The sequence below is a fragment of the Protopterus annectens genome, chromosome 4.part1 (genome assembly GCF_019279795.1).
Source record: "Protopterus annectens isolate FY-2018-M chromosome 4.part1, PAN1.0, whole genome shotgun sequence".
Classification (NCBI taxonomy): Eukaryota; Metazoa; Chordata; order Ceratodontiformes; family Protopteridae; genus Protopterus; species Protopterus annectens.
Genome location: NC_056734.1, coordinates 586,113,461 through 586,125,616, shown reverse-complemented (window position 1 = coordinate 586,125,616; position 12,156 = coordinate 586,113,461). Strand labels below are relative to the sequence as shown.

Below are 12,156 nucleotides of genomic sequence, written 5' to 3'. Positions count from 1 at the left end.
TTTCTACAGGAATTGTTCATTCTCTTGTTCCCAGACCTTGCTGTAGGTGGGAAGCATGGCAAGAAAGTGACAAAGATGATGTGGGATGATGTTCTTGTTCCACTAATGTGCTGACAGCCACATTGAAGGGGGGTCCTCCCAGTGAGGAGAGGGAAGGATGCAAAGCTCTGGAGAGACAGCTCTGTTTTCCCTAGATTTACCTCATTTTTCTGGTAAGTCTTTGAGGATTGCAGTCAACTAATGACAGAAGTTTGTGTTTTAGACGTCATATCCTTCAGCAAACCTGTTATTTGGCATCCTTCCAAGTACATATGAACAATGCTGAAAATCTGCTGCTAATTTTGAGCCTTTGTTCCTCATTATTTTATTTTTTGCACCCCCCCCCCCCCACTGCCTGTCAATCTTCAACCCTATTCTAGTCAGATTGCTCATTAATTACTCCATCACTGCAGCAGTGGTCACTCAGAAGGGGCCTTCATTAAGGCAGCCATAAATATGGTTTGAGAGTTTAACTTTTTCCTCCCAAGCCCTAACTGCTTGAATCCAGCAAGGTGTTGGGAAGAATATGCAATGGGCTGCCTGTGGAGGACATCTTCCCTGCCTTTCCCTTTGCAGCAGGAGAGGTGATGTCCAAGGAAGCTGCACTGCCTTGTGTGTGCCAAGCTTGTCCTACCCTCAGCAGAGATTAGTGGGGGCAAACTCTCTTAATTCTTCTCCTCGCACCTGGCTCCTGCAGTGTTGGAGCCACTAATTGAACCCTGGTCACCTGGGTCAGAGTCTGGGCTTCTTCTACCTGTGCCACTATTGAGCCTAAGCTATGTGTATGACGATCCTAGTTGTAAGATGCACTTACATTTTTGAAGGGCAAGTGGCTCTTTCATTGACTTGAGGACTTCAGTTATAATGACCTGCCTTGTGTGTGTGTGTGTGTGTGTGTGTGTGTGTCTGTGTGTATGTGTGTATATATATATATTATATATATATATATATATATATATATATATATGTAATATATATATCTATATCTATATATATATATATATATATATATATATATATAGAGAGAGAGAGAGAGAGATGGATATGAATAGAGATATAGATAGATAGAGATATATAGATATATAATATAGATACGTGTGTGTAAGTACATATAGGTTTATTATCAAAATGCGGAAAATCAAAACAATCGTTTTCCAAACTTGGTAATACAGAATTACCAAAATGTTGTAAATGGTAACCACAGAATAGCCATTTTAACACTGGAAGTTGCAATCTCGAAAGTCTGTGTTACTGGTAATGTTTTTGCAAGGTGGTAAGCCCCCCTCCAACCCCCACACCCCCTACATATTATATATTCCAACTCTGAGATCACACTACAATGAGGAAAAGGGTAAATTTCCCAGTCCTCACTGTAGTGTGATCTGTTACGTGAACATCAAATGCACCTTAGCGAATATACACCATCATTCACTAATATGCATTTGAACATTTTCAGAATGGCATTACGGAAACTAGAAAAGATGCATTCGACCATTCCCGTTTCATGTAAGTGCTATTCCACATTTTGATATTAAACTGTAAATATATCCACAGTGGAGTGTGGGATTATGCCATGCCCCCACTGTTTTGCAATCTCCGAGTTGGTATGTGGAGGTGGGTATTAGGGGCCCAGGGATGGGGCTTACCCCGTGCATAAAATGCTTTCTTTTTGATTTGAGTTTTATCCATTTCTAGTCGGTGTGATTAAGCTCTTATCTTGCATTAGTTTTCACAATGTACACATTACTTATGTGCAGCCTAGAAACATTAATTCATTTTGGCCTTGCTGTGTCTAACAATGGTGGCTGGCAAAAAAGCAATTACTAGAAAATGGAAATCAAAATCTAAACCAACTGTACTGGAAGCAGTTAATATAATAAAATAGAGAAAACAAGGAATTGAGATCGTTAGAAAAGGGTAGGGGCAAACTACATAGGAAAAAAAAACTGGGAATTGTGGGACCAATACATGCAAGGGAGGAATGAGGCCGAAAAGTCAGCAGGACTTAAATGAGCTAAGTAATGTTTAAGTGACAACGATTGGGTAGATCATAAGTAATGTATAATGTTTGCAACTGGGAGTGTCATTATGGTTTGTGATGTAAAATGCTTGCAACTGGGATTGTGTCGGTGTGGGTTGTTTTCATTTATATAAATGTATGCTTGCCCGTGTAGTAAGTAATGGTTTAATGAAGATGTTTCTTGTTTAAAAAAAAAAAAAAAAAAAAAAAAAAACAGGAATTGAATAATTTATGTAATTTCTTAGGTTGTGTGATATATAGCAATATATGTGGAGTGTAATGTTTGTTTAATAGTTTGACTGTCGCGTGCCAATTCAGTGAAAGTGTTTGAAAAAAAAGTATTAATTCATTTTTTCAGATCCTATTAGTATTATCCGTTCCTTAACCAGTAAGAAACCCTACTGTAAAACTCTCAACTTACCATTAACGAAAGAAAGAAAAAATGCATTGCAGGCACCAAAACAGTGCATGTCCAAAACAACTAACCCACCTAAATTCAAACTGTAATTAAGCAATCAGAAAATGCCATTACTAACTAACTAGTCCTAAAATAAAATACTAAAAGCCCAACATCGGCCTTGCTTAAAAAAACTTTTTTTTTAACTGTTGCTAGACTAACATTTACTTAAAATGCAGTACAGAAAACATTGCAAACTTTAAGTATACTCTAGAAACTTCCTAAGGTATAATCCATCGATAAAAGGCTATATAGTGTGTGTGTGTGTGTGTGTGTGTGTGTGTGTGTGTGTGTGTGTTTGTCTATAAATATAATTTGTCTATAAATATAATTAAAAAAAAAAAAAAATTGACTGTCATTTTGAGTGTTAAATGTACAGCATTCTGAGCTCACAGTGGCAGGCATATATTTGCCCATAGAAAATTGTAACCGCAGTAGTGGCTGTAAAGCGTGCATTATTTTACCAGTATATTAAGGTTAAAAAAAAATTCCTGTAATATGAGTTGCAGCAAGTTTGTCACTTTTTAGATGATTTGACTACATTTAATGTTTGTGGTGGTGTCACCTTTAATTCGTAGAATTGCATGTTCTGCAGTCATTTTGTAATGGGAGAAGCAGAATTTTCCAGAGAGGTTTTTATCTATTTTTGTCACAGATGGTTTAAAATTTTGGCACTGCATAAGTGTTAGATTTGCAGAAATGGTGATCTTTAATGACTTGGAAGAAATGCACCTAATGATATTCTTCTTTCCTTAAAGGAAATTGCGCGTTTCCTGATGGAAGAGGAGAACCGTGAATTCAGAAAGGACAAGGATAAAAATAAAATGTCCTTTGAAAAGAGGAGACAAGACAAAAAGGTAAATTTACTTATGTAAAATTAGTATTCTGCTTGCTTATCTTTAAATGCCAGCACTGAATTAAACTCTGAAGACAAAATAGGAAGAACGCTACACCGAAAATGCAGTTGCTGTGTGCCATTTTTCTTTTTTTATTATATAAAACGTAATGACCTGCTTACTCAAACTTTTCCCTAATTTGTCATTCAAGACGAGCCTTAGTCTCAGTATAATGGACGTGACTCCTAACTAGGTTTCCTGCTAACATAATTTAATACAGATAAGTTTTGCTTGTATCTATGATCATGAAGCTAGGCATTGCTACAAGTTGCCAAACAGTGATAAGGGTTTGAGTTAGCTCTAGAAGCAGTTTGCCATGAACACTTATTTAATCCCTTGGGAACACTTTGAAACGTTAGTCAGACGTCTTTTTTAAGATGCAAAAGATAGTACCTTGAAATGAAGAAAAATGTGTGAGGTTTGTATACCACATAGGCAGCCATTGAAGCAGTATTGATAGATGATGAATTTGCAGTTGTAGTCGGAAATTCAGCAGGCTAGTGGAACATTATGAATGGAAGGTGAGCTGCAAAATATTGAATAAACATCATGACTTTATTATTTATTTATTTTTTTTATCAGATCTCAAATATGACATCATTTGTCTTTGTGGGAAACTGCTTACAGGATGCATACATGCAGTTATTCAAAAATATTGTTGAGAAGCGCTCCCTATAATAACACTCCAGCTGTAATCGCCGGAAGTGAACGCTTTTTAGGGTACATCGTGAAAAATGGTTGGGTACAAGGTTTCTATGTTATTGATACTCAATATCATCAGTCAGATTTTGGCAGCCATGTTTGATTTACTCTTTAGCACTCACTGGTGATATGCCATCAAGTTTAAAAATGAAACTCCACTAGTGGTGGCATTCACTGGTGATGTGCCATCAAGTGTAAATTTGAAACTCCACTACTGGTGGCACTCACTGGTGATATGCCTTCAAGTTTAATGTCAGAAATTCACTAGTGGCGGCACTCACGAGTGATATGCCTTCAAGTTTAATGTCAGAAATCCACTAGCGGTGGCATTCACTGGTGATGTGCCCTCAAGTTTAATGTTGGAAATCCAGTAGTGCTGGGATTCACTGATGATATGAGAACAAGTTTAAGGCTGGAAATCCACTAGTGGTGGTATGCAAACCTTGTGCTACAATGGAGATGAGCCTTTCCAAGCCTAGTAAGAAATTTTAAATGATTTCAGTAGTATTACTAGATAGCCCAGTTATTTCAGCCAGTGGTGTGTTACTCCACATAAGTCACAGCAGCAGTGCTTGATGGAGGTTTAATTTGTTTGTGCTTGTGAGGAACTCGGAACATTCCTTTTTCTATTTCCAGTCACATCTCGGGAACTTGTTTTCATTCATTCATTTAGTTATTTGCTATTGGTGGGTAGTCTTTTAGAAAGTTCTAATTTGTACTCCCAGCTTCACACAATCCCCTGAAACAGTCATTAAAAGGAGCACTGCTGTTTGTCATATGGCAAAGTGTTTTAAGTGCAATATTATGATGCTGACGATGTCTGAATTTGTTGAATGTTGCCTTGTCACAGTTGTGGTATACTGTAATCTATGCAGCCACGAAGCATGGAGAAGAGGGAAGAGCTGACATTGTTTTTATTCCACTAGACCTTGGAAGTAGTTCACATTCAGTAAAAAAATCTGGGCGGGTGACTGGTGGAAGGCAGTGCCCCCACATACAGAACTGATGTTTGGCATTTTGTAATTTTGTTACTTTACATTTTTTGTAGGTGTCATATTTGTCATATACGTTTCAGTTAGTGTTTTTTGCATTTCAAGTAAGGGAAAAATTATTGTTCATGACAGAACCACCATGACTTACATTTATTAAATATAAACAGTTTTTCAAACATTATTCGCAAAATATTTAATATATGCATGCATGCATTATTTTCATTTGTGGATCACACACAACTGTAGCAGAGACTGGTTTAGGTCGAGCAGTCTTTTGTCCAAGTGGGTTATTTGCAAGCTGTGTTTCAGACATTAGATTTGACTGCTTTCACATATTCTGGCTTCAGTACCCAATAGTGTTTTTCATGTATTGTTTCAAATTGTACTGTCTGAAAGCAGTGATGTAAAATAAATACAGCAAGAAGACTTGATAAGTGTAAAAATGATTGCTGTGCTACATCTGTGCATCTGCTCACCTGCAGAGAGACTAATTCCTCTTTTCCTGCTCACCTCTTTAGGTGGAGTTATCATTGGTCACGTACTCAATCTCATGATATGAAAGAGTTTTCCTGTTTTCCATGCTTGACCCTGTTGATCCCGCACCTCATAATGTATAACTAAGAAAGGACATCAATAACTCTTAATGTACCGTGATTGCTGAGAGTAGTGTTGGAAACTCTCGGATCCTAAATGGGACAAGATGCCGTCTTGTTCTTGGCCACAACCAGCTTAAAATCAGGGCCCGACTATTGATGTATCTTTTGATCCCATTAGATTTTGTGGATACGGAGTCTTATGTTATTGAGGCTGCCTGGAAACTTCCCATATCGAACACCTATGCCCTGCAAGTGGAGTAGTTCCCATTTGGGCAGAACAGTACACTGTGCCACCCTAATCAATCAGGTTATCATGATGTTTCAGACATTTTTACAGTTTGTTTCTCCGTTATTCCACAGTCAACAATTATTTATATCCATCTTACTCTAATGGAGAGCAAGATTGTGCCCGGTAGTGACAAGTCACCTGCATTTTTGAAAACTCCTCCTCTTCAATATATTCAAATTTTTGGTCTGGCAGGGCTGCATTCAATCCCTGTGGTTTTGTAGCCCTGAAGGATACATCTTGAAAAATATTTGTCTGGTGGATATAGTTTTGGCTTGCAGTATCGGAGAGGTTCAGACTTGTGCCTAGTAGGAAACCCCACATGGACTTTCATGATTATTGTCTACGAATATTCTTTTCCCAGAAGTGGTTTCCATATTTTTCCCTGAAGCAGTTCATTCAATTCCCCCATTTTGTTTCCTGGTGTGAACAAGGTTCCATAGTATGTTGGAGAATAAGGTTAAAACATTTAAAAAAGAAAAAAAGAATACCAAAGAGAGTTTTAAATTTTAAGTAATTAAATCAAAATTTTACCTGTATAGTTATCCTTTCAGTTTCCTTTGGAAAACAGAGCAGAAAACTTGTAAGCCTGAGGAAAAAGAATTCTGGCAGCTCTTCTAAAACCTTCTTCATTATTTAATTCAGACTAATAGGATGCATTAAATTTTAGTAAAGTGTAGGGAAAACAATCACCCTGTTTAAAATTATTTTTTGTATACTGTGAATCTTTGATACCACTCTTCTGTTTACAACCAGATATTGCATTAATCAAAGTGTTGTATCTGAATGGGCCATCTTGTAGAGCATTTGTTATAACAACAACTCATTCTCCAAGATCAGACAGTATGTGATTGTAAAGAACATTTATGTATTACCAACTTGCTATTAATTTCATTCTGACAGTAGACGGAAAATCTGCTGGAAGCTGATGCAGTGCACATCTTGTAGAAGTGCAAGTACACAACTCTTTGAAGGTTTATAAATGATAAACTGACATCATTAAATTGAACTTGGATACTCTCAGTTGGCAGCAAGGCATCTTGGGCCTGATTTCATTCCTTTCGACTGTCCGTGATTTTGCCGAATATTGTTTATTTTGCCTAATTTTTATTCTGTTACTTGTAAAATTTGTGGCATTGCTGTCACTGATAATGGCAGACTGTTTCAGGCTTCATATCCTTCTGAAAACACATGCTAGTGCAAAATTTATTATTCCGTCAACTGTTTTAATTATACAATAGGTGTATTTAAAATCTCTCCCTGATTTCGGGTCATTGTTCCCCTAACATTTTTGGCTTTATCCCCAGTTGCAGTTAAGGGGTTGAGAGCTATGCTTGGTTGAAGGGACTACTTTTTCAAAGCCCATGTTAAAACATTTCCTTTCAGAGCTGTAGCTAGGTATTGTGGCACTCCGGACATTTCCGCTAGACTTGAAGACCTCTTAGTCCAAAACTGACCAAACACCACCACTAAACATCCATTCATACTCTGAACTATGCCTGTAAGCAAGCTCCTTGCTGCAGTTAGTAACATGCTGATCTCCTTACCATAGCTCTCGATCATCCTGAATTACCCAGGAACACCCATTTTGAAGCTTAAATATAATTTCCTGAACACCTGATGTGGGTGCAAGTGCACCTGAGATTTGCAGTCAGGTGGCCTCTGTTCTGGCTGTAGATTTGACAGCCAATCAGAGCATTGCCTTACTGCATCTAATTTGCATGTGGCTGGCCAGCTTCATGTACAGCCTTAGTATTGGCCTGCGGAAGTGGCTGCAGCGATCTTGGTATACATTATGTTCAATTAGGTCCACTCAGTCTGCAACTCTGTGTATTAACAGAGTATGTCAGGGGCTGTTTGTTATTTTAAACAGGAAGGTAAGAGGACTAATAATGTCACTCTATGTAACAGTAACATTATTTAGCATTGTATTGGGTGATGGGAAACTCATTGGAACCACACATCTAACAGGACTGATTGAGGACATTAGAAATTTGTAATGTGTGTACAGTAGACTTGTTAGCTTCACAGCACCTATACTAAATTCATTAGGTCACTCAGTCAACCTAGTGACAGTCCTATACTCTGCCCAATTCATTGTTTTTCCATAGGACAGGTGCATGATGGAGCTCTGGAGATGTGTGTGCTTTCTTTGTGTGAGCTGCTCTGACTTTATTAGCTACTCTAACGCCCCCCCCCCCCCCCCCCCATGCACGCACATGTCATGCAGCAGCCTGAGCACTGGGCTAGCATTTCAAATGGGCCAACTGCTAGCAGTGCAGGTCTTTCATGGGAAGAGTCATTTAAACACGCACACACACGCGCCCACACACACACGCACCCACACACGCCCACACACCTACCTCACTCCCTTTGTGAGTTTCCCCGAACAGCAACTAATTGTTTTGTGTCCACGGGTCATGCTACAGTGATAGGTGACATTTGAGCTTTACTGTCTGTTAAAGTTTAGGACAGAGCAGAGTGAAATCATTGATCATGCATAGAGGCAAAAATTGGTATTCTGCAAATCGGTGAGGGTTGAAGTGTGTGGGCATTTCTATTAACTTTAACTTGTTTATTTCAGTATGTAAATGTTATGTTAATTAGGCACCCCTGATTGTCCCTGATTTTAAGGTCTTGTGTCCCTGATTCTCTTCTCTGGAGGTTGAGAGGTATACTCCTTACAACAACTGCAATTGCAGTATCAGCATTCAAAGAAGCCATGTGTATTATTGAAGCTTCTTAAATGAGTACTGGTGCTACACTCATGCCCCATCCCACACTGTCTGTTGCCAGTCGACACTTCTAAGATATTAAACGTTAGAAAGATAAGTTCCATAACATTCTCATCTTTCTAATAACTCTCTCACCGTCCCCTTAACCCTCCTGCTCATGCTCCTCATCTTATTCTGTTCCTCTGGCTTTGACAGCAGAATACTCATGTATAGAGGCGAAAAATTATTAGACATATAGTCAATATTATGAATAACTATGTATTAGCTTGCTTGACATAGGTTATCCACTTCTGCAGTTATCTTGCTATTTGCAGTATGTATTGTATTCTTAATATTTCATAGGATCATAGGAAGTTACTAGGCTAATGATCCTAGGGCCCTTACAAGCCTAGCCAAGTTTTACCCTTGTTTCCACTATCGACACCTATCACCCCTGTCCAAGAGGGACATAGATGGTATCCCTGCGGTGAACTTAAGGTTACCTATCCAGTCATCCAGATTGCTTTTGAAGAGGGCCAGTGTAAATGCATTTCATTCTGTGATTATTTTTATCTGTTTGGATTTTCTCCCTGTGTGTATGTAGTTACTCATCGGCTACTGTAAAATGTTTTTAAGTGTGTTTTGTTGAGCCTTTCTCCCCAACTAATTGTAAAATATTTGATCTGTTGTGGTGCTTTCTTCCCTTGTATATATTTACTCAACTACTGTTTAAATGCTTTTGAATCCGTTGTAGAGCAATTCTCCATGGGCCTCCGTGAAAACTGGACATTAGTTCAGTTGGATTTTCATAGTTATTAAAGGAAAAATAAATAAAATAACATTTAAAAACTGGAATGCAGTAATGTTGAAAATACTGCAGATATTTCCATGGCATGGTTTACATGTTGAATGCATATTATTAAAACATTTGATTATAAAAGGTTCAGACATTACATTTAAACATTAAAAGATTTGCAAATGTAATCTATTATTTAACCCAGGAAAACAGTGTAGTTGAAAATACTACATATATTTTCATGAAATTGTTTACATCTTGTATTACTGTTATTAAAACATTTATGGCAGTAAAAGGTTGGTGATAGATTATAATGTATTTAAGTCTGTAAATAAAGTTTTTCTTCCTTTAACTGTATATTTCCTGTACCCCATTGATCCTTGTTAATTTTACTTGTAAATTAAAGATATGAAATAAACTATTTAAAATAATTGTAGAAACAAGCAAGTAGAGGCAAGGCTCCAGTTCTCCACAAAGTTTAATGGTACCAAATACATACACAAGTGCTTTCACTGACTGCTTCATCAGGTGTATATCAAAGATACAAAACACACCATTTTTATATCATTAATTAATGTCACATGGCCTATTGTGTAACGCATCTCAGTAAAAGTTGTACTAACATTATAAAATCACATAAAATTGTCTATATATAAATACATATGTTCATGGTGGACACATAATACATCTAAATACATATACATTCCTATCTAGTAACATACAAAAGTATATATTCTATAAAGACATAACTGTCTATATAAAGGTCGAGTTTTTGGGATGTTTTTAAGAAGTATACACAATGCCTTAGCCAAACATGTTGTAGCAACAAATGAAGACCATCTGTTTTAGTGCACTGGGGAGATGCAATGTCAATGCAAGGGGAGGAGATATAAAGACCAGAACAGAAGGACTAGAAGCTGAATGGATTGTGAGGTTAAGGGCAGACACTGGACGTGGTCTTAATGACCATGTTCCCTTGAGACCCATCCTAAAAACTCAACCTTTACATAGATAGTTATGTCTTTATAGAACATATATTTTTATATTTTTTATATATATTTTTAGTAGATAGGAATGTATATGTATTAAGATGTATTGTGTGTCCACCATGAACATAAGTATTTATATATACACAATTTTTATGTGATTTTATGATGTTAGTACAACTTTTACTGAGATGAATTACATAATAGGTCATGTGGCATTAATTAATGAAATAAAAATGGTGTGTTTATGTTTGATATATGCCTAATGAAGCAGTCAGTGAAAGCGCTTGTGTATGTATTTGGTACCATTAAAATTTATGGAGAACTGGAGCCTTGCCTCTACCTGCTTATTTCTACAGTTAGTTTACTTCTTTTTACTTTAAGTGGTGGCACCGGATATTGCTGGTTTATTACTTATTGAAAATATTTAAAATAATTTGCTAAAATATCACTTCGTAGCCACAAGGTGGCAGTGATGAACAATGTACAAAGGGAGCAAGTGTAACTGATGTAAATAATATACGCAGAATAAAATGAAAGTGAAAGTAATAGATGATGCGAGAAGAAAGTGGCCGAGTAAGGGTTATTCTGAATGTATTTATTTTACTGGTCACATTACCCCTGCTAGGCAAATCCCATTTATGGACAGGGGATACTAGGAGAAAATCTTTTAAATACCTACTGTGTTACAGATAAATATTAGCAATATTAAGAGACTTGGGTCCTGACGATATCCATGGATGTATCTTGAGTAGCATGAAGATTGACTTAGCCATCCACCCCCACAGAGTTAAGCCTCCTCCCCCATGCATGTTTTGTATTAAGCAAAACGAAAATAGCTACATTCATTCCCTGCATAAAGGAGGACCTTCCACAGACCCAGGGAATTAACAGACCCATAACTTTGACAAACCTTATATGCAAAGCCATGGAAAGATGCATCATGGAATCATTAAGGACATAAAGAACCTCAAACACTGGATCCATCTCAGTTTGGATTCATCAAGGGCAGGTCATGCTTACTTAACCTGGATGACTTCTTTGAAAAGGTCATCAAAGCAATGGATGAAGGTAAATGTGTATGCACCATAAACCTTGACCTGGACAAAGCTTTTGATGGTGTCCCATTCAGACATAGTAAAGAAGCTAAATTAACTAGGAATAAACCTCAACATTATCTACTGTATTGTCAGCTGTCTCACAGATAGGATTCAGGAAGTCAAAACAAGGGATGCTACCTCCACAAGGAGACCAGTCACTAGTTGAGTGCCCACCCCCAGGTTTGGTGATGGGACCGCTCTTGTTTGGCATCTACGTCTCTGAAGTAAAAGCCATTACAGAATGGCTCTGGCTGCCTAAATGTTCAGGTAAATGAAAGCTGGGAGCAGTCTTAACTCCCCAAATGTTTGTTCCAAGCAAACAACTAGTATCCAATCATGGACTGAACAAAATGCCAAAAAAATGCATTGCCATATCATTTGGGAAGTCGTTTTACCCCTGGGAAATACCACATTAGCAATACTTCATGAGAGTTGACCCAGTTGTTTGTGATTTGGGAACTTTCTGGACAGTGTTCTAACTTTTGACCAACATGTGTCTACTGTTGTAAGAAAGTCCTATGTTGTGCAGTTAGAAACAAAGGGATTGGATCTAGATCAAGATAGGTCATTAC

At 37.5% G+C, this 12,156-nt stretch overlaps 1 protein-coding gene across 2 annotated transcripts in view; it reads left to right on the top strand.

Moving 5' to 3' along the window:
- Positions 1 to 12,156, top strand: part of CCDC50 (coiled-coil domain containing 50) — an 830,503-nt gene that overhangs the window by 581,565 nt on the left and 236,782 nt on the right. For both annotated transcript variants that reach the window (XM_044070392.1, XM_044070390.1), the window contains one exon: positions 3,275 to 3,373. In XM_044070392.1, coding sequence (XP_043926327.1) covers positions 3,275 to 3,373 — 99 coding nt within the window. The remainder of the gene's footprint in view (positions 1 to 3,274; positions 3,374 to 12,156) is intronic.